Raw genomic sequence first — 24,174 nt, 5'->3', positions numbered from 1 at the left:
GCCAATCGTGAGATGGTATCTTAGGGTGGTTTTGATTTGCATTTCTCTGACTGCTAGAGATGGAGAGCATTTTTTCATGTACTTGTTGATTGATTGTATATCCTCCTCTGAGAAGTGTCTGTTCAGGTCCTTGGCCCATTTGTTGATTGGGTTATTTGTTATCTTATTGTCTAATTTTTTGAGTTCTTTGTATACTCTGGATATTAGGGCTCTATCTGAAGTGTGAGGAGTAAAAATTTGTTCCCAGGATGTAGGCTCCCTATTTACCTCTCTTATTGTTTCTCTTGCTGAGAAAAAACTTTTTAGTTTAAGTAAGTCCCATTTGTTTATTCTTGTTATTAACTCTTGTGCTATGGGTGTCCTATTAAGGAATTTGGAGCCCGACCCCACAATATGTAGATTGGAGCCAACTTTTTCTTCTATCAGACGCAGAGTCTCTGATTTTATATCAAGCTCCTTGATCCATTTTGAGTTAACTTTTGTGCATGGCGAGAGAAAGGGATTCAGTTTCATTTTGTTGCATATGGATTTCCAGTTTTCCCAGCACCATTTGTTGAAGATGCTATCCTTCCTCCATTGCATGTTTTTAGCCCCTTTATCAAATATAAGATAGTTGTAACTTTGTGGATTAGTCTCTGTGTCCTCTATTCTATACCATTGGTCCACCCGCCTGTTTTGGTACCAGTACCATGCTGTTTTTTGTCACTATTGCTCTGTAATATAGTTTGAAATCTGGTATCGCTATACCGCCTGATTCACACTTCCTGCTTAGAATTGCTTTTGCTATTCTGGGTCTTTTATTTTTCCATATGAATTTCATGATTGCTTTATCTATTTCTACAAGAAATGCCGTTGGGATTTTGATTGGTATTGCTTTAAACCTATAGAGAACTTTTGGTAATATCGCCATTTTGATAATGTTAGTTCTGCCTATCCATGAACAGAGTATATTTTTCCATCTTCTAAGATCTTCTTCTACTTCTCTCTTTAGTGTTCTGTAGTTTTCATTGTATAAATCATTCACCTCTTTTGTTAGGTTGATTTAAAATACCGACATTTTATAATACATGCTTAGTTTTCTAAGTTAAATTGGAAAGATAATTTTATTTTAAAAGGAAAACTCTTATGCTTGGTAAAAGTGATAAAAAAAACAAACCAAAAATAGCTCTTTAAGGCCTTTTCCATAGCAACATATTTCTGAGTTAAGTTACACATATCTATAATGCAAACTGGACTGTTCCTCTTTTAAAACTCTCAGTACAGAACATCTTCCCTATTACCTACCCTTGAAAAAAATAATGATTATCAAGCTTCTCTCTGCCCATTCAAAACTTTTCTTCATCTAAAGTCTTATCTAGAAGTAAAGTTTGAAAGTAGAACTTCTCTGGTTCACTTAGACTAGAAAGCACTACTGACTTGGCCCTAGCTAGCCTTACTATTTTTCTCTGGAGTTCTGAACAGTGTGGACACTACTGCTAGAACAAGTCCTGTCTTCTCACATGTAAGGAATTTTATCTCCCGTCTCTATTTATAGGTAGTTATCTCCCATTCTTCCTACCTTTTGTGTTTTAGTAACATCAAAATTTTATATCCAACTGGGTACAATGGCGCACTCCTGTGATCCCAGTGGCTCAGGAGGCTGAGGCAGGAGGATCCTAACTTTGGGGCCAACCTCAACAACTTAGTGAGGCCCTAAATGAGAGACCTTGTCTCAAAATAAAAACATAAAAAGGGGGAACTGAGGATATAGCTCAGTGGTAGAGCACCTCTAGGTTTAATCCCTAGTTCCCCTCAAAAATTTTTTTCCATATATTTATTTCATTTATTCCATATCATGTGTGTTTGCTGTTGAATATGTTTCTTTGTTGCTCTAAAATGCCCTTATTTTGAAGTACTTGAATTACATTTATTCTTCAAAACCCTCCTCAGATTTTTATGTCTTTCACTCCATTTCTCCATGCTCTTTTCGCATGACAAATTTGATCACTTCTTCCTTAGTACTATGTTAATACCTTGACATATAATACTTGTATTACATGTGTCACAAGTTACTTGTATTACATGTTACTTGTATTACATGTGTCATAAGTTCCCTATTAGACTCAAAGTTCTTTAATATTGAATAGTACTTTCTATATAACTAGACTTTAGACAATAGAGTTCTTGGTATATTGGTGTTAAATAAACTGAACTTGTATTCATGATATGCAGTTGACACTTTCATGGAGCTTGTTCTTTTGACCTATAGTTTCATATGGAACTATCATTCTCCTTTTAAGATTTCAAAAATGTGAGTTTCAATTTTGTTAAGCATTAAATCTAACACAGCGTTATGGTCTAGATATGAAATATACCTCAAAGATTCATATGTTGAGGGCTTAGTCCCAAGTGTAACAATAGTCAGAGGTGAAAATTTAGGGAAGTGATTGGATAAATGAATTAATCCATTGAGGAATTCATAATTTGTTGTCATTATTGGTATGTAGTGGAAATGGGACCTAGTCAGAAGAAGTTGGTCACTGGGGGTGTGCCCTTAAGGGTGTATCTTGTCCCTTGCCCCTTCCTCTCTTTTTCTCTGCCTCCTAGCTGCTGTGAAGTGAGCAGCTTTTCTCCACTATGCCTTTCTGCCATGATGTTCTGCCTTGCCTCAGGCCCAAAGCAGTGGAACTAGCTGACTGAAACTTCTGAAACTGTGAGCTGAAATAATTTGCTCCTCTAACTTGTTTTTCTCAGGTATTTTGTTTCAGCAATGAAAAGCTAACACACAAAATAACTCCGATCTGTTTTATAATTAGTTTGTACTTCTAAGGTCTTACCTAATAGGAAAATTTTGTCTTAAGACTATATAAGTTTTTGTTTGTTTACATTTTTAATGTCAATGTTTTCTTATCATCTTAGCCAATGAACAGATTCATTAATAGGTCTGTAATAGAAAACCATAATCTAGTACCTTTAAAAAATACTAAAACAGTGTGAAATGTTAGGTTGAATACTTATGTTATCCTGATGTATCTACTTTAGGAACATTATAATGAGCTATGCCAAGGCTTTCGATCAGCATAAAAATTGAATAAACAAACATAAAACTGGATGATCAGAGAAAATAAAGATAGCAGATCCCAAGAAGGATACAATTTATTATCTCTTTGTTTTATAATTCAATACTGGTTTGAACTTTAAATTTCATGGGTTAGAAGAGGAAACATGGAAGTACATTTCTAGGCAAAAAGAACAACTTAATTCTGATACTATCTGATTTTCTTTTTGGATTATAGAAGAGAAATATCCTAAACCACTTTTTTGAGTACAGATTATAATGTCTTATAAAATATATCAAATCATGGAAAAGAAAGTAGAATCAAAATGAAAAGCTGGACATAGCTTTTTATAGTTGAGAAATTCTTAAGCACTGGGATGCATAGACCCCAGGGTGACTCTCCAGAACTTTTTATGAATGTATGAAGTTACTATTGTTATTATTTATGTATTCTGCCTTTTTAGATTAGAACTAATCGTGGCCTTTGAGCCACAATTTGGTGTAAAACTGGTAACATTAGCAACATCATTAAGGAGGAATATTGAGTGTGAAGATTGGAATGTCAGAGGTTCTTGCCATCTCTGGTAGCAGTGTGGTTCTCTCCAGAATTTTTTTGAGTTGTCATTAATGACCAACATTCAAGCTCAATCCACAAAAAGAATTGAATACTATATAGCTTTGAAGGTAGAACCATATCTTACTCATGCAAGAAAAAATATTTTATTTCATTCCCATTGGTCTTTTTACATGAATTGGATGGGTTTGGGCCCACATTTGCCCTTTTTTTCTGTTGTGAAGAGGATAAACAAATACGAAAGTCAGTTAAAGCAGAGTTTGTTTGTTTGTTTGTTTGTTTAATTAGTTGTAGAGGGACACGATACCTTTATTTTATTTATTTTTTGTGCTGCTGAGGACTGAACGCAGTACTTTACGTGTGCTGGGCATGTGCTCTACCACTGCAAGGTTATTAAGTTTTAAACTTGATTGAAAATAGTATCAATGTTCTAAAAATGTATATCTTTAAAATTTTTTCCAGACCTTTATAGAAAAGGTATAGAATAAGGTATTTATTGTTATAATAATGATATAATTTTTAAAATGCCTTTTTTGATTAATGTATCACTTTTATATATTTATCACAAGCCTTATTTACTTCTGAAAAGAATTAAATAGCTATGTTTTATTAAGTCAACCTGATTTTTTGTTTTGTTTCTCTTTTAGCCACCAGAAAGGCAGATTGTGGTTGGAATATGTTCCATGGCAAAGAAATCCAAATCCAAACCAATGAAGGAAATTCTGGAACGGATCTCCTTATTTAAATATATCACAGTAGTAGTATTTGAAGAGGAAGTTATTTTGAATGAACCAGTGGAAAACTGGCCTTTATGTGATTGTCTTATTTCTTTCCATTCTAAAGGTATTAAACAAGGGGGGGGCACCCCTTTTTCTTCTCTGATTATAAAATTAATGCATAGTAATTGTAGAATATTGAATAAAACAAAATAATATTAGATCAACCCACTCTCAACAATGTTATATTAACATTTTAGTATATTTCTTTCAGTCTTTTCTATATTTTTAAAAAATTTAGTGTCATAGCCTAGGTATAAGTTTATATTTAACTTTTGCATTATTGTATCAATGTATATTTTTCCCCTCTCATTCTTCAGTAACCTGTGGCATAGTATCATTATGAAGATGTACCATAAAAAATTTAATTAATATCTGAATATGTGGACAATTTCCAATTTTTACTATTAAAAATGAGGTTGTGATCATCTCTTTGAATGTATATCTTTGTTTGCATTTGAATTTAATGGGATAAATTCTTGATGTATGAATATGCAAGCTGTTTTTGCCGTATAGAAAATGATCTGTCATTCCTCATGTCTGTATGCATACTTTATGTCTTAAGAAACTAATATTTGAAATTTTAGATCTCACTACTTTTTATTAATTAAGCAGAAGTATTGGTTAAGCTTTATTATTACTGTATAGTAAAATCCACTAGTTAAAATTATTACCAAGTGTAGATCTGAAATTCATAGCCTAAAAGTCTGCAGATTAAATAAACTAAGAACTAGAAGTATAATTTAAAAGATGTGCTCTCAATTATAAATGTGTTGATATTTAATCATCACCTGTTAACAAAATATACAGTCCTGAGTTGTTTTAAAGTCTCAGTTCAACAAGAAGAAAATGGGGCATAGTTTTTTGTGTCCCCATTGTATAAATTAATTTTGATTATTTCATAGAGAGCTACAGTCATGATCTTTGCTCACCAAATCACCAAGACCAGTCATCTTAGAGAACATTAAAATTTGTTTATCCTTGAGGGTAAGGTGTTCTCTTATACAGTCACAAGATTCTTCCTGTAAAAGCTATTTACCTCTAAAAACTAGGTGTTACATCTAAGTTCATATCCCATACAACATCTCTTGATAAGAAAAATGTTCTTCTTGACAGTAAAAGTAGAGAACTGACTGTAGGTGTTTTCTATTTGTTGGATTATGTTAGGACACTTCAAATCGTAGACATTAAGAAATCTTTTACAAGTGATGAATTCTGAGAGTCTCTAAAACTTGAAGGCTATATAATTTGGGGCCAAGTGATTTTTGGTATAGAGTTTTTACATTTAAATTTCAAAAACTAAGGGGAATTTAGGAATAAATCTTGATTAATTGAATGTAGTTTTTTATTTTGTTTTGTTCTTTTAAATTTCAATATGCCTTAATATTTCCTAACTTTTTTTGTAATGCTGCAAAACTAGAGTCTTCATGGATGCACTTCACCTTCAATGGTTAAATCCTAAAATTGTACATACTGCTGATTTTCACCCTTTTCCATAGATAATATATTCACTAAAATACTGTCACTTAAGGAATAATAACAGGTAGCATATATTATTGAGCACTCACTATGCCAGGTATTGTGCTAAGTGTTTTAGATATACTCTTGTTTCATTCCTCACAAATTCTACTAGGGTAAGACTTACAAAATTATCATTTATAGCTGGAATAATATATTTAAAGATGTTAAATAAATTTTCCCAAGGTTACATAGTGAAAGGTGTGCCAGGTTTGAACAGCAGTTTATGCTCTGAACCCCTAGAGTCTAGTGTGTGTGTGTGTGTGTGTGTTTCCTTTTTTTAATGGGGTCTAATTATGCTACCCAGATTAATCTTGATCTGCTGGGTTCAAGGGATACTCTTGGTACAGCCTTCAGAGTGCTGGAACTACAGCTGTGTACCACTATAATTGGAGAGACTTTTAGTGTCAATATAGGAAGTAAAATAAAATCATTAAATTTTTTTAGATAGTTTAATGACTTCTCTTACCATATCTGCCATTTGATTCATTTTTATTGTAAAAATTAGTAATTTTACTAGTGTCTAGAAATTTTAGGGAAGTATTTTCTTATATTTTAGCACTAGCTTAGCAATAGCATGATTCTTCTTTTATATTTTGAGTGTATGTGTTATGTGTGAATTAGTTTTGCTTTTGCTGCTATTTTTAATGGTATGTAAATTCTTTGACTATCAGCTAATTTGAGAATACAGGCATCAAAATATTTAGTGAAAAGAGTTGTATACACAGTATAGTCTTAAAAATTATAAGGTAGTCATGGCTCACTTATTTATATATAGAAATCTTTTTGTATGTGAAGTAATTTTACCTTCTGTTGGATGACTTTGTATATAGTCAGGCACTGACTAACATGTCAGTGATTTAATTTGTTTTATAGCCACTGATGTAGTATGCCTTATTGATAGCATTAACTAGGAAAAAAGTGAGATTTAGTAGTAAAAGCTTAACTAAAATTTCTTTATATATTATACCTTTTATAGAAGGCAGTTATGAACATAATGGTCATTATTTTATGGGAGCATTAATTCAAGTTGATAAAGTTATAGATGTCAACTTATCTTGAAATTGTTTAGAGTATGTTAATGATATGTGTTCTTAGGATTTCCACTGGACAAAGCAGTTGCCTATGCAAAACTCAGGAATCCATTTGTAATCAATGACTTGAATATGCAGTATCTCATACAAGATAGGTGAGTGGTGAAGTTGGCTGAATTAAGGGAAGGAAACATTAACATTTATTTAGTACCTACTATATACTGACATAGCGTAAAGTGTTTTACATACATTATTTCATAGCATCCTTAAAAAGTAATATTCATAAATAGGTGTTTATTGACAAATTTTACAGAGAGGAAACATGAGAATCAGATCAATTAATTTGCCCAGAGTCATAAGTAGTACCCAGTAGTGGGACAAGAAGTTAAACCACATTTGTTTAGTTTCCAAAGCCTACTAAAACCATGAATAATTTCAAGTAATTTTTCTTTCATATGACTGATAAATGAAATTAGGAAATAACTCATAACTAGATGTTTTTTAATGATACAATATATATATTTTAAAATGTTTCTCTATGTATGTTAGCATTTATTAAAGGCAAAGAATATAGATTTATAAATGAAATTATAAAATATGAGTGTACTTATGTATTTTATTTATTTATTTTTATGTAGTGGTAAGGATTGAACCTAGTGCCTTGCACGTGGTAGGCAAGCACTCTACCACTGGGCCACAATCCCAGCCCTATCTATGTGTTTCTTACTCTAGTAAATACTCTATTAATATCACTGTTCTGTTTTTTGTTACTATTGCAATATTATATATGTAAAAATACTTTTATGATTTTTGGTTTGGGTTCTTTTTTTCCTGTTCTCCCAGAATGTAGAGTTGTTATTATCTAAACATTTAAAACATTTTCTAGGGCCTATATTATAATGTATGTTCATATGTAAGTTATATACATATATAAAAATGCATATATATTTTAACAAGTTTGAGAAATAAAAGCATAAAATAATCATTTAGTTCTGTCACTATATCTACTGTATTTTTCATATAGAGAGCAATATATATACACATACATGGTTGCATTTTAGAAAACTAGAATTACATTTCTCTGAGAATACAGTGAACATTTTCCCATGTCATTAAATGTTATTTAAACATGTTTTTAATAGCCAGATTATTTCATTGTGATATTATCAACTTTAACAAACATTCATTCATTTACTCTCTTGATTTAGTAATAATATGCTAGAAGAAGTAGTATTCATAAACTTTTGTTCTCATTGCTGAATATTTCAAGTATTTTTAAATACTTGAAATGATATAGATTTATTTTTAAATCTACATTTTTAAAAAGTTTTAAAACTTGATATACATACCCTTTTTAGTAGTACAACACAATAACATATAACAATAAGTACAGTGTTATATTCATTGCAAAATACAGCAGCAAAAGAGTAAGGATGTTTTTCTTTTTCTTTAGGAGAGAAGTATATAGTATTCTTCAAGCAGAAGGTATTTTACTTCCTCGTTATGCAATTTTGAACCGTGATCCAAATAATCCCAAAGGTAAGAATAAAAGATTTTAAGTATGTTACCTTCTGTCACTTGACATACTTAGGTCACTCTACTTAACTAAAAGGAATTTAAACAATTCTTAGTATTCTGTTTAACAGTTTTCCTTAATGATTTAAATAAATAATCATGTATTATATTCAGTTAAAATGTGATATTGTGCTAAAAGTTTAACTGATAATTTAGAAGTTATCTCTTCTACTTTTCTTTGGTATGCATTTGACATATCTTTCAGAATCAAAGTGAGTTTTGAAATTACCTGGTTATTGAATTTGTATTGATTATGGAAAAGCAGGTGACTCATTTTTGACATAGAAACTTTATGCTATAGTGTCATAATTAAATACCTGATGCTACATATATTGAAATAATACTATTAATATTTTAAAGTAGCCATGACTCCTTTTTTTTCTAGTTATCTACTACATGGCATGTAAGTTTTATGTAACTCAATCTAAAGGGCAAGATAGCTTTCGGGTCTAGGCCGAGCTGTAAGCGCCATCATGGGAGTCGACATACGCCACAACAAGGACCGAAAGGTTTAGCACAAGGAGCCCAAGAGCCAGGACATCTACCTAAGGCTGTTGGTCAAGTTGTACAGCTTTCTAACTAGACGAACCAGTTGTACCTTCAACCAAGTTGTACTGAAGATGTTGTTCATGAGTCGTACCAATAGGCCACCTCTCTCCCTCTCCTGGATGATATGGAAGATAAAGCTTCTGGGCAGAGAAAACAAAACAGCTGTGGTCGTGGGGACCATAATAGATGACGTGTGTGTTCAGGAGGTGCCAAAACTAAAGGTGTGCACACTGCGCTTCAGCAGCTGAGCCCACAGCCGCATCCTCAAGACTGGGGGCAAGACCCTCACGTTTGACCAACTGGTCCTGGACTCCCCCAAGGGCCGTGGCACAGTCCTGCTCTCTGGTCCTCGCGAGGTCCGAGAAGTGTACCGGCATTTTGGCAAGGCTCCTGGGACCCCACACAACCACACCAAACCCTGTGTCCGCTCCGAGGGCAGGATATGCGAGCGCGCCAGAGGCCGGAGGGCCAGATGTGGCTACAAAAACCAACCCCGGATCTTACTGTTAATAAAGAGGCTTTGGATTTGATAAAATAAAAAATAAAGGGCAAGATAAATGTTTGTCTTGAAAGTTAATATTCTGGTAACATTGTTTTGGGAAATTTTGATTAATTACTGTATCTGAAAGAAACTTTCAGAAAAATTACTTTCCGGTGAGCCTCAGGGTTATACACAATTACATATAAGAGGAAAGGAGGAGTAGGAGAAAAATTATATAAGTGGAAGAAACGATTTATAGTAGAGGGGATGGAGAGAGAGTAGGGGAGGGGAGGGGAGGGGAGGGGTGAGGGGACAGTGGAGAATGGGATAGACAGCAGAATACATCAGTCACTAGAAAAGCAATTTGTAAATCAATGGAAATGTAACTGATGTGACATAGCAATCTGTATACGGGGTAAAAATGGGAGTTCATAACCCACTTGAATCAATCTGTGAAATATGGTATATTAAGAACTATGTAATGTTTTGAACAACCAACAATAAAATAATTAAAAAAAAAATTACTTTCCTAAGTTAAATAATGTCATGTTTTATATTATTTATGATATGAATGATCCTATACATTTTCCAGAGAATGGTAGTGCTGTTCTATAATTAGTCCTCAATCTCTCTTTATCGCATCATTTCATACTTAACTTTGAAGTCTCTGACATGGTAATGTAAAATGGCAAGTCCATAGAATCTGAGTAACAAGTATAGTTCTTAGTTTCATAAGTATCATAAATGTTGATATATGTTGTTTACATAAATATATCTAATTAAAATCAAGTAAATACATTATCCAAGTTTTGTTTTCTTTATGATTTCTAATTTAGAAAAAAGAAGTCCTCAGTCATAGCATGATATCTAAGTTAAAAAATAGTGTAATTAAAATAAAGAAAAGAACTAACTATTCATAAGCTGGGTGCATTGTCTGTAATAACTACAGCTCTAGATTTTGAGTCAGGAAGATCACAGGTTGGGACCAGCTTCAACAACTTATTGAGATGCTGTCTCAAAATAAAAATTTATAAAAGGGATTAGAGAGATAGCTTACTGCTTAAGCACCCCCGAGTTCAATCCTCAGTACACTATAAGAACAAAACAAAAAATCCCAAATATTCATCCTTGAGAACTAGAATTTGTCTATCAAGTTAAAAGATAGTTTAAAAATTTGTACACTTGAATAAACACTTAAATCACATTAATGTTGATAGTTAATGATCATATGTTCAGTAAATGTTGATGGAATGCTCCAATTTATAATACTAACCTACTTCCCTACTGGTTCTGTTCCAGGCATTTGCTTTTATACTTCTTCTGTTTTTATGAAATCATCCAATGTGATCAAGATTTTTATACAGTATTGTTTCCAGACCTTTGGTAGAATCTGTTCCCAGTATACTAGAACAAGTTTTCTTTCATAGAAAAATCATTATTACAAAAGAAAATGACAAAGTGATATAATTTTTATAATTATCAAACTAATTGTCAAAGGTAGAGCATTGACTTTAAATTTTCTTAGGATAAGCATGGATAGACAGACAGGGAATAGAAGATATATATGAAGAAGGAAATTACCACATTGAAATGCACCATCTTAAAATTCAGAGGCCCTACTTTCTACAGTACCTGTGCAAGGAGAAATGTCCTAAAGGTGAAGATTGATGTGCTGTGGCATTAGTTTGGAGAATTTTGAAAAGAACAGATTTTACCCTTAGCTGGGAATCAGAATCACAAGAAGAGGTTTTTAAAAATATATCTGTACTAGACCCTACATATCTGTATGAGATTCTACATGAGTGGTTTTTTTCAAAAACTTTTTTTAAGAATGGGTGATTTAAACATGCTGTTAGGATTGAGCATTCTTGGTGAAATTTTTTTTTTCTTCTGAATGCCATTAAAGCAAGATAAATTCAAGTTTCCTTATAAGTCTTATACAGTTTTGCTGCAGATTAGAACAATGCATTCTATTGTTTGTTTTTTTTAAAGCTTTCTATTATAATGCAAAAAGTAATTTTTTTTCTAATTATGTTTGATTTATAGAATGCAATCTGATTGAAGGGGAAGACCATGTAGAAGTAAATGGAGAAGTTTTCCAAAAGCCATTTGTAGAAAAACCAGTCAGTGCAGAAGATCACAATGTTTACATTTATTATCCAACATCTGCTGGAGGTGGAAGTCAAAGACTCTTTAGAAAGGTAAACTTTTGTAACCTTTGTATGAGTAATATTCTTCATTTTTTGAATAAATTTTATTAATAGTAAAGTAATCAAGCATTTAATAAAACTATAATTTTATCTTGAATTCTTGAAAATGTATCATTTAGAAGTAAATTCATAAAACTGATATCATACTGTTAGAAAAACATGGTGTCATTGTCAATATTTAATGCTGTTTGGCAAAATGTCTACCTACAGAATACTGAAAAAGTACTTAATTTGTCTTCAACCTCTTATTCATGTTTCTGTCAGACTAAAATTCAGTTAAAGCAGTCTTTTAGAAAACTGACCCAGAAAAGTAAACAGTTTATAGAAAAAGTTATATTAATAACTTTTATATACATGAAGGTATGCTTAATCATACCCATAATAAAAGAAATGCAAAACAAGTCTGAAATATAATTATATCATATTAACTTTTTTGGTTTGTCAAAGATAAAACACTTATGTATATGGAAAACAAGCACAAGTCCATACATCATTAGCAGGAATGCCGCCTCTTAGCAGTGTAATTTAGCAGCACATCAGAATTAGAAATACACTTACAAACAATCATAGAAATGCAAATAAAAATACAATGAGATACCATTTTAATAAATAGCCATTAGAGTGGCAAGTGTTAAAGAATCTGATAATACTAAGAACAGCTGGAACTCTTGAACTTTTGCTGGTGAGACTAAATTCTTAAAATAGTTTCTAAAAGGTTTTGTCAATATATTTGTAAGTTGAATATGTGCCATCTAGCAATCCTTAGAAACACAAATGAACATATATCATGGTGACACTTACAAGAATGTTCAAAGCAAAATTGTGGTAGTAACGAAAGCTTGGAAAATATCCTAAATATACACTGATGGGAGAATGGATGAATTCTGGTTTATTTACACAGTAGAAAATTTATAGTAGTATACATGAACAAACTTGAGTAACATGTAGCAACATGAATGATCCTTAGAAATATAATTCTTGGGCACTTGGTTCAATCCTCAACACCACATAAAAGTAAATAAACAAAGATATGTGTTCATCTACAACTAAAAAAATATTTTTTAAAAAAGATTTAATTCTTAATGTTCATTTTATTTTATTTTCTAAAATTTTGAACTGAATAGATACTTCACAGAAGGAGAAATACAACCGATCATTTTATTTTTATGCTCTTTAACTTACACATAAGTTAGAGACAGTAGAATATAGTGCCAAATACATAATAAACATTTTTAAATATTCATGGATTAAATAATTATTTGAAAATTTCTAAGATGGAACAATTTCTAAGGTGAAACAAAGGTTATATTATAAAATGAGGGAAATAATGTGATTTTCCACATTTTTTAATGGTGCATTATAGTTGTAAAATAATGTAGTTTTTATATTGATGGACAATTTTTACTTTCAGATTGGCAGTAGAAGTAGTGTATACTCTCCTGAAAGCAATGTACGAAAAACAGGTTCATATATATATGAAGAGTTTATGCCCACAGATGGTACTGATGTTAAGGTAAGACTGACTGAACTATATTTTGATTTTGTATTCAAGGTGATACTGATGTTAAGGTAGGATAAATTAAAGTACAGATGCTCCTCCATTTAAGAATGGGGTCACATCCCGATAAACCCTTCAGAAATTGAAAATGCCCTACATTGAAAATGCATTTAATCAATCTACCGAAAATCAAAGATTAGCAACATGGTGTATAGGGTGAGTTGTTAACACACTTGTGTGACTCATTAAGAGTTATGTGACTCATTGCCATTGCCTAGCATCATAAGAGAATATCATAGTACGCATCACTGGCCCAGGAAAAGATCAAAATTCAAATTATGACTTCTCCTGAATGTCTATCACTTTTACACCATTGTGAGTCAAATTGAAAAATCACAAATACGAATCGTAAAAGACCATGTAGATGTAATTTTGTATTTTGATTTTACCAGTAATCTCAGAAGGAAAACCCATCACTAATCTAACTTCTCTTCTTTATCTCTTTCTTTTTAATTAAGGATGCTCAAGCCATTTTGTTCCATGAATACCTTTGGCAGTTAGAAGCCTATGAATCCTTTTTTTAAACATAGTGTACTTAAGTGCTTAAAATAAAACACACAGGATTTCGAAGAAAGACATTTTATCTAAGTATAGTTACTAAAATATTTAAAAATCAACCTTTTAATATAATAATTGTATGATTCTTTAAAGGGACTTTAAATAATAAAATATTAGGTGAGTCTAATAGCCTCCACATTTCTAAGCAATGATAAAGTGTATCTTTACACTTTACCCAGATTTTGAGATCTGTGACAATTATTATGTGATTTAAGAATATTCATATGGGCACATTGGTGTACACCTATAAGTTCAGTGGCTCAGGAAGCTGAGGCAGGAGGATCACAAGTTCAAAGCCAACCTCAGCAATTTAGTGAGGCACTAAGCAACTCAGCGAGATGCTGTCTCTAAATAAAATATTTTAAAAAGGGCTGGATATGTAACGCAGTGGTTAAGCACCCCTTAAAAAACATAAAAAAATTTAAAAAATAAATAAAATTTTAACTGGTAACAAATGAGATCTTAATATATCAACTTTCAACTAGTCTTTCTGTAACCACAATGTTCCTTTTAAAGTATAAATTTGATCATGATACAGATAATATCATAGTCTATCCTCTGTCTTACTAATTTTATTTCTTAAAGCATAAACTGCATCAAATAACTTTTCCATACTTATATGCATCCTGTTGTTTCATACGTCTGTCCTTTGTGTCCATTTACCTCTGCTTAGAATGCCTTTCCTTCTCTTGTTCTGATTCATTCTCCACCTTTTAAAAACTTCTCTTTTGGCAATTTTTTTTCCTTCCATGATGTTTTATAGTTTTTTTTTTTTATCTCTTTTTTGTTAAACTAAAACATTTTGAAGAGTTAATGCTCAGTTTAATAGTCTCCTATACAGAATGAATTCTTGCTTTACTAGTGTTGCCATATAAGTATTTATAACCTTTTCCAATGAAAATTTGACATGTAAAATAGAAAAGTATGTCTTATAATAATACAGAGTCTGAACCATTTTTTGTTACTTTTTTCTTCGAATTTATTTTTTATTGGTTTTACGAGTGTTTGTGTATGTGTGTGTGTGTATATATGTGTTTAATATTCGTCAAAGGTTTACACAGTTGGTCCAGATTATGCTCATGCTGAAGCTCGAAAATCTCCAGCACTTGATGGCAAGGTGGAACGAGATAGTGAAGGAAAAGAAGTAAGATACCCTGTTATTCTCAATGCACGAGAGAAATTAATTGCTTGGAAAGTCTGCCTTGCTTTTAAGGTAAGATGTTAAGATAAGCCATGTAGACCCTTGTAAAAAAATTCTAATTCTTATTCTTGATTAAGAGACATTATTTGGATTTATAATTAGAGTAATAAGCTGAGAAAATAATTAGTACATTTGAACTGTTCATGTATTTTGCAAGCGGATTTTTATAGTGCTAATATATTGTATTCTTGTAGTACCAATATGTTCTTTCTGTGTTATATAAAAAGAAACTGTATGAATTTTTTCTGACTTTAAAATTGCAGAGATTAGTTCAGTTAAACAGTGTTTAGGGGTATTGTCTAATCTGTTTTTAAGAAACTAATTATAAGTATTATTTACTTTCATAGAACTGGTAAATTGTCCTCAGTATTCTAGCCTTGGCAGTCAATTCTTTTGGACTACTGTATAATAGAATATGTTCATGAAAGCACTGTAAAAAATTTCATTTTACTTCTAATATTTGATTAATTCCCTTTATCGATATTAACAGAATTTTTTACCTAACTTGTATAAAAGTTTAAATAGAAGTAGTACAACTGACATTTAATAAAGAATAAATTTTACCTTTTTGAAATCTTACATTGAATACATGACTTCAAGACTAGTAGATATTACTGGTTATTGAATAATAAATACTTTGTGTGTTAACCATAATGTCTCTTTTGTGGAAGAAATGTTAGATTGTAGGTAAGTTTTAACAGATTTATGTAAATTGTCTTATTATACAAGGATCCCAAAAGCTATGAATTAAAATTACATTATAGTAGTGCATGAGTATTTGCATAAAAAATGTGGAAGAAAATTTTCACAGAGTAACAAATTTATAACTTTCAGCAATTTTCTTCCAAATAAATTTATTTTAGGTGCTCACAAATATGTGATTATGAGGAGATTAACAGATTTACAGGGATAATTGAACATTTCTTCTGGGATAGGTCTTTAACACTATTTTTCCTTTTTTGTGTTGGGACTTAAATGACCTAAATTTCTGCTAGTGTAAAATTTTATCTGAATTTTCAAAATATTTGCTTTTCGAAAATTGAAATTTATTTGGAGATTGTTTTGATGCAATGTTCTGTTTTGGCCACTGTAATCCTTTATACTTTATGACTGTTTTATGATAAGGAATTTAAGTAATCATATGGAATATGTAATATATCTTTAGAATATTCAAATTACAAATAAGTAATTTCTTTCCCTTAACATGAATTGAAACAATATATAATAATATACTTTTAGACATAAAATATATGTTCTAATAAGACTATAAAACTGAATCATAATAATTTAAAGTTTATAACTTATCTTAAATAGCAAACAGTTTGTGGCTTTGATTTGTTACGAGCCAATGGACAGTCCTATGTGTGTGATGTCAATGGCTTCAGTTTTGTGAAAAATTCCATGAAGTATTATGATGATTGTGCAAAAATACTTGGGTAAGAATTTAATAATCTATTTTCTTCTCTTTACTTTGCATACTAGTTATTCAGAAACCAAATAATTGGTAACATTGAAGGATGAATTTTTTTTTTTAAGTATTGTAGAGTAAAAAATCAGTTCATAAAATGGCATCTCCAGAGACTGTACCAGATTCTGAATTATAGGTGAGATTATCAAAGACAGATTAATTTATAATCAGTACAAAGGCCTAAAGATGTTAACTTTATAGAGTTAGAAATGCTATAACATGGTGATTAAAGTATTCCTCAAGTTTTTGCTGTATAATTGTAGTTGAAATTAAGCTTTTTAAAAAATTACATTGACCTTAGAAGTGTGAAAAATATGAGTTTTGTCTAACGTAGATTGTTTAGAAATATAGAATCAGACAGGTTGCATGAAGGTCAGGGAGGCCAAGTGTCAGAGACTGCAGCAAATTATTCTGGTTCTTGTGGAAAAGAAAAGGGGAGAAAGGGAAAGGAAAGGGGGGGGAGGGGAGGAAAGAAAAGAGAAGGGGAAAGATCCCTGTAAGAGAGAAGACTCCCATAGAAGAAGCTCTTGCCCACTTGTTCCCCATAGGAAGGGAAATTACTTGCATTGGTGACAGCAGAACAGGAGTCAGAGGAAACAACCCTATTTCTGGCTTTGAATTCACAATCCTCCTGTCTCAGCCTCCTGAGCTGCTGAGAAAAATTGGAGCACATTGTTATTATTTTGCTGGCTGTTTGCAGTTTTTTTTAATAAACTGCTTTGCTTGCTCCAAAAAAAAAAAAAGACTTTGTTGTCTTATTTAATAGTGCAAAATTAACATTCATGAAATAAGTAAGATAGAAATTTTTGGAATTCAGGATTCTCTGGGTGACATTTCTTTATGCAAGTATATGTTAAAGATATTCTCATTATTATCAAGTGAATATATAAAATTATTGCAAGTAGAAATGTCAGTTTTATAGTCTTTGATTCATTTTCCTTGTAACTTGATTAGGAAGACTTAGCAAGGCAAGAACTATTTTTGACATTTTTAATACCTTTATTTTATTTATTTGTCTGTTTATTTATTTATTTAATGTGTGCTGAGGATCAAATCCCATGCCCCACACATGCTAGGCAAACATCTTACTACTGAGCTACAACTGCAGCCCCTTTTTAACATTCTGAAGCATATCTGACAAAGCCACAGAAAACTTAATACTTCAAAATGTTTGATAATTGGACTCATATTTTATAGTATGTTTTGAAGATTGTTGAAGTTATGCTTAAAGTGAAATTGAGAAGAGTTATCTAAATTTTTCATGAATGAATATTAAATTTAAACAAAATAAAATACCTCTTCATTGTTAACCCTATTAGTAAAGTATAATAATAATTTGTGGGAAATGAGCATGGCATTTAGAACAGGTTTATAAATGTTCACTAAATGCATAAGGAATGATCAGTGGTCACCTAGTCCAAGAGACAGTCTTGAATTTCAGAGTGTGTATAATTAGAAATAATATAGTTATACTGATTTATTCAAATCTAATATTGATTTGTATTTTAAATTTTTCAGATGACTTTAACTCCTGTGATTCGCTACCATTCTCATTTAGTATCCAATTTTATTTTTAAATGAAATAATAATTATTTTCTTTTCATTTGAAGAAATATTGTAATGAGAGAGCTTGCTCCACAATTTCATATACCCTGGTCAATACCCTTGGAAGCTGAAGATATTCCAATTGTACCAACTACATCTGGAACTATGTAAGTTTGAATTATTTTCATTTAGAAATTCCTTGAGTTATCTCTATTAGACTGTGCTATTATAATAAAAAATTATTTTTAGATTCTTTGTATGTTTTTGTTAGATTTGGTGTGAAGATGGGAGGAATAAATTCTCTTATATTGTTAGATATAAAATCCTGCAATAGGCTTTGATAATTACAGAACAATATAATCAAGTCATAATAATAGAAGTGGTTAAAATAGATACATTTCTCAAAAGTTCAGTCATCATTCTGTGGCTAGCTTAAGTTACAGGTTGAGATAAATTTATTAGACCAATATTGCCAGAATGTTTCATAACATCTACTGAGGAAAATGACTCATTGAAAAGTCAGGTGAGTTGACTGAATGCTTCACATTCACAGCTTAGAAAGATTTATATTAGTATGTTAAATAGTTTTGGACATTCTGATTTGTAGAAACTGTATTTACTTTTGTTTTTAAACCAGTATTTTCTAAATTTATTTAACACAAAATTTTCTCAGACAATTGTATTAATATCCTGCAAGTTATGTTCAAGACCTCATACTTTGGCTAACACTAAATTATACCTCTTAACTCTAAAATGCTTCTTTACTACTTTTATCTTCCATTAATTTGAGTTTTAAATACTATTCCTATTACCTGAGCAAAAGATAGCAAATTTATAAATGTAGTGATTGTTTCCTTTACTATTAGATAAAACTTTATTTTTATTTGATGAACTCAGTCTAATACTACCAGGCAGATATTTTATAAAGTTCAGGAATCAGAGTACATTTACTTGTGTCCCAGAGTTAACATGGTTCTCTTTTGAGAAGAGGAAGTATTATATTATATATCATAATATCACTCCCTCCTCCAACTTTTTAAATTCTTTTTAGGATTTAACTTCATAAAATTAAGATTAAATTGTTAAAGACATAAAATTGTTACAAGTACTACTCTTCATGGGAAAGATCTTGAAATGGTGAAAGATGGCCTTTAATAAATGATTGGATGTTTTATTAATCTGAGTTATGGTACACAAATATTTGTTAGAGTATTAAGAACTTTTTTTTCCTTTAGGATGGAACTTAGATGTGTCATAGCTGTCATACGTCATGGGGATCGAACCCCAAAACAAAAAATGAAAATGGAAGTGAGGCATCAAAAGTATGTTTCAAGAAGAATATTTAGTACTCAAGATATAATTTTAAGATTTCTGATGAATGTTAAGCTCTTTTAATTAATATATCATATAGGAAAATGTTTGACTACTATTTCTTGTCCATAAATATTTAAACCACTGAATGCATGTAAGTTCATTTAAAGTAATGTAAATGCCAGCACCTAAACATTATTATGGTAATGTACATAAATATCAGTCTGACCTAGCTTTTATTTATTGACATAAATGGGTTCTATTTAATTTTGGTTTATCATTCTGTTTCACTGCATTTTGAGAATTATTAACCTTTCAGTCTTTTAGAAGAAAAATAGTAGAAAGCTTCTATTCTGTTCAGTGTTTGATTTGGAGACTGCAAAACCTGAAAACCTTAACTAACTATCAAATATGTATTTACATACTGACCTTAGAGAATACAATAATATTTTGCATTATAATTGTGTATTCAGTTTTGATCATGAGAATACTTTTAAAAGTAATATCGTGACCATTAGTTTAGTATAGTTTAGGAAAGTATTAAATTTATAAATAAAGGTACAGCAAAAAAAGCTAAGTGTACTAGAACACTACTATAGTCCCAGATACTCATGAGGCTGAGACAAGATGACCACTTGAGACCTGCTTGAGAAGCATAGTGAGGCTGTCTTTAGGAGGAAAAAAAAAATAGTAGAGGAGCAACATGGGAAATAGGACAAACGGTACTGAAAATCCATAGGTTTTTGAGTTCTAGCCCCATATCTATTGCTTTGTTAGATTAAATATACTGTGATAATATCAATTATTGCAAGTGACTAACAGTGCTCTCTTTTTTATAAGATTTTTTGATCTTTTTGAAAAATGTGATGGATATAAATCGGGAAAGTTAAAACTCAAAAAGCCAAAACAATTACAGGCAAGTGTTTTTGCTTTCTTGTTGAGTTTTAAATTTTTTTTCTTTAATATTTTTTTTTAGTTGTAGTTGGACACAATACCTTTATTTTATTTATTTATTTTTATGTGGTGCTGAGGATAGAACCCAGCACCTCGCACGTGCTAGGGGAGCGCTCTACCACTGAGCCACAACCCCAGCCCCTAGTTTTTAATTTTTAATGGTTAAGTTTTTTTTTTTTAATGGTGAAATTACATAAAAATTCAGTTCCTTATTAACTTATTTTATAGGAAGTGCTGGATATTGCACGACAACTTCTTATGGAGCTAGGGCAAAATAATGATTCTGAAATTGAGGAAAACAAATCAAAGCTTGAACAACTTAAGACTGTATTGGAGATGTGAGTATCTTTTTGAAATTCTTAGTTGTATAATTACTTTAGTTCCCTGTCTTTTTTGTATTGTGTGTAGTTATAGGGTTTGAACCCATGGACTCAGACACATGCCAGCCAAGCATAAGTAAAAATTTAATATAATACAAATTGATTATTGTATTATTGAAAATTATTATTTTAGCTTTATTTTTAACTTTAATATGATTCAAAGAAGACATCAAATTTGTGTCTTCTGTGAAGTACTCTTTAGAATGAAGGCATATTACTAACTTGACCCCAGATTCAGGGCTGTTTAAATAAAAAAGTTTTAAGCTATGTTTTTATCAACTAAAAATGAGGCCCACTAATATTCCTAATAGAGGCTTTATATATTTCACCACTTATAATCTTATATCCATTGTTATTTAAAAATACATACATTTATATTTGACATATTTCTAGACTTTATCATCTCTTTCAAATTGTCTTAACTTCGTAAAAACTTTATATTTTTTTGTTTTCAATGAAATTGAATGACTATGGTACAGATTTTCTGCTGGATATGTTAAAGAATTCAACAAAGCAATTACAAATAGAAGGGAGTATTCCTATCTGAGAATTAATTTTTCTCTACATAGATTTTAGTTTTTCTTTAGGAATCATATTATCAATTCATGAATATTGTCCATCCTTCTTACCATTTTATTTTTCAGGTATGGTCATTTTTCTGGAATAAATCGTAAGGTCCAATTAACCTATCTCCCTCATGGTTGTCCTAAAACATCGAGCGAAGAGGAAGGTATGCATTTTTAATGCCTATTATGTTATAAATATTTGTAATCACTTAATTCATTCATTACATTTAGACTATTTTTTGCTTAATAGTTTAGAGATTGGCATGTTAACTAAAAGAAAAATAAAACGGTGTTTTGTTAATAGTGATTCTATCCTTTAGGTAAAGGATACTTTTTATTGTTTAACCATTTATTGTATGGATAGATTTTATTATTTTGAAACTACTTAGGGCTTTTCTTTTTTCTGAGATTGTTTCAGAAAGTTATTTCTTTATAACTAAGTGATATTTAATCGGCTCGATTCTTACTTTTTTTTTGATAGGAATGGGTAGAGTATTTAAAACAAAGCTAAAAAAGTATGAAACGAACTGGGTGCAGTGGTACACACCTGTAATGCCAGCAAATCTGGAAATTGAGGCAGGAGAATTGTGAGTTCAAAGCCAGCCTCAGCAAAAATGAGATGCTAAGCAACTCAATGTGACACTGTCTCTAAATACAATAATACAAAATAGGGCTGAGGTTGTGACTCAGTGGTAGAATGCTTACCTAGCATGTGTGAAGCACTGGGTTCTATTCTCAGCACCACATACAGATAAAATAAAGGTCCATTGACAACTAAAAAATATTTGGAAAAAAAAAATAATACAAAATAAGGCTAGGGATGTGGCTCAGTGGTCAAGTGTCCCTGAGTTTAATCCCTATAACCCAAAGTGTGAAATGAATATTTGAAAATATACACAATGTATTCCTACAGTAAATTGATATTTTTCTCCATCCAATAAACGTCAGTAAGCATTTAAATAAGGTTGGTATCCTAGAAACACTCAGCACAAAGGTCCAAAAATTCATTTACCTTTCAAAATCTGAGTGTGGTGGTACATGCCTATAATCTCAACCACTACATTAATTATACAGGTTAAGTATTCCTTATCTGAAAATCTCGAGATAGAAGTATTTCAAATTTTGAATTTTTTCCAATTTTAGAATATTTGTATGTATATGGTGAGATGTCTTAGGAATGGAACTCAACTTTAAACATGAAATTTATTTATGTTTCATATATACGTCACACATACACACCCCTTATGTGTAGCTAGAAGGTACTTTTATACAATATTTTTAATAATTTTATATCTGAGAGTTTCATGATGTGGAATTTTCCACTTGTAGCATCATGTGGGAAATCAAAAAGTGTCAATTTTGGATTTCAGATTTTCAGATTAATGAAAATCAACCTGCTTAACCTTGTAATAATCAATCTTGCCTATCATAGTAGCAAAGTGTTTTCTCTCCTTTTTTAAACTGGTAATAAAGTGCTGATGAATAAATTGTGACAGGACTTTAGTGTGATGGTAGAATTATAAATTGATACAACTTCTTGAAAAGTGATTTGCCAATCAAATCTTCAAAAAATGTTTCTATACTTTTCTGTTAATAATAAATTTAATAATATTTTAAGTTTATTTTTCCACTTTATTGAAATATACATATGTTGTATATAGTACAGCATAAAGTTCCTTTGCTTTAACTTTAATTCTGCTTGTAAGAATCTATCCCAACGCCAGGCATGGTGGTACACTCCTGTAATCCCAGTGGCTTGGGAGGTTGAGGCAAGAGGATCTAGAGTTCAAAGCCAGCCTCAAAGTGAAGTGCTCGCTCACTAAGCAACTCAGTGAGACCCTGTGTCTAAATAAAATACAAAACAGGGCTGGATATGTGCCTCAGTGGTTGAATGCCTCTGAGTTCCTCTGTACCCAAAAAAAAAAAAAAAAAAAAAAATATATATATATATATATATATCCCAAGAAAGTAATTGAATATTCAGAGAAAGATTGATCTGTAGGGATATTTACATTGGCATTATTTATAGTAGGAAAATTGAAGTCATGATTATATTAAATGCAAAAGCAAGTTTGAATACATTAAACTTTATGTGTTTATTTTAACACTTGACATTTTACCCTTATGTCATACTTTGTAATTAAAAGCAATACAGATTAATTCCCAGTGTTTATGATTGGAAGCTTTCTGTAACAAATATAATAAAAACCTTAGTTCACTGTTCTTCCGTAAATTGTCCACCTGCATGGTAAAGCACATATAATTGCTAACAAGCAGCAGGGGAAAGGATGATTTTCTGTTACTTTCTATGAATTATTATTCATTCTTTAATGTTTATAATATTTATTTTTGAATTCTTTTGTTTCTAAAATTTAACACAAACAAATCTTAAGGCCATAATAAAGAACAGGTCAAAATTAAATCATTGACCTATGTCTAAGAACAAAACTTCTACTGCGAACTTAAAGAGATTCCACAATTCTAAATTTTTTTTTAAATTAGCTACATTTTCAGTGTTTGTATAAAATTAGATTGCATGAAATTTTAACTAGAATAAATGTTAGGATGTCATCTCACATCTTCCTAAAAATTATGGGAATCACTGATTCCTCGTCATAAAAACATACATATTTTCTTCACTTCAGGTAAAATATTTCATTTTATGTGACGGCTGAGCAGAAGGCACTTGATAGATAACTTCTGGACTTTGGCATCAAGGAGCTCATAATCTAGCAGATATAGCATGACTGAATTAAAACATTGGACAGATCAGTATGAGAATAGAGAAGGGAGAAGCAGTACTTCTCTGAAGAAAGTTAGAAACCTTCTTACTGAGTATGAAAGAGATTTTGATATTTCAGTAAAATTTTAACAAGAAG

At 31.0% G+C, this 24,174-nt stretch overlaps 1 protein-coding gene and 1 pseudogene across 28 annotated transcripts in view; both read left to right on the top strand.

Moving 5' to 3' along the window:
• The window catches only part of PPIP5K2 (diphosphoinositol pentakisphosphate kinase 2), a gene marked incomplete at its 3' end in the record, with an annotated part of 91,203 nt that overhangs the window by 12,187 nt on the left and 54,842 nt on the right, over positions 1-24,174 (top strand). For 26 of the 27 annotated variants that reach the window (XR_014020526.1, XR_014020527.1, XR_014020528.1 and 23 more), the window contains 12 exons: positions 4,259-4,454; positions 7,004-7,094; positions 8,393-8,478; positions 11,591-11,745; positions 13,166-13,267; positions 14,922-15,083; positions 16,386-16,507; positions 18,150-18,251; positions 19,320-19,406; positions 20,236-20,311; positions 20,578-20,687; positions 21,374-21,459. Coding sequence is in view for 22 of the 27 variants with exons in the window: in XM_081281166.1 (XP_081137292.1) it covers positions 4,259-4,454; positions 7,004-7,094; positions 8,393-8,478; positions 11,591-11,745; positions 13,166-13,267; positions 14,922-15,083; positions 16,386-16,507; positions 18,150-18,251; positions 19,320-19,406; positions 20,236-20,311; positions 20,578-20,687; positions 21,374-21,459 (1,375 nt within the window). Of the gene's footprint in view, positions 1-4,258; positions 4,455-7,003; positions 7,095-8,392; positions 8,479-11,590; positions 11,746-13,165; positions 13,268-14,921; positions 15,084-16,385; positions 16,512-18,149; positions 18,252-19,319; positions 19,407-20,235; positions 20,312-20,577; positions 20,688-21,373; positions 21,460-24,174 lie in introns of those variants that run through there. The other variant, XM_081281165.1, reaches the window with a different exon arrangement.
• Positions 8,988-9,593, top strand: LOC308642430 (large ribosomal subunit protein eL18-like; annotated as a pseudogene). The gene has a single exon. The product of its transcript is annotated as a large ribosomal subunit protein eL18-like (transcript).

The sequence above is a fragment of the Spermophilus citellus genome (assembly GCF_964194105.1).
Source record: "Spermophilus citellus genome assembly, chromosome: 1".
NCBI lineage: Eukaryota > Metazoa > Chordata > Mammalia > Rodentia > Sciuridae > Spermophilus > Spermophilus citellus.
Note: the sequence above shows the minus strand (reverse complement) of the source record. Positions and strands in the feature narration are given on the sequence as shown.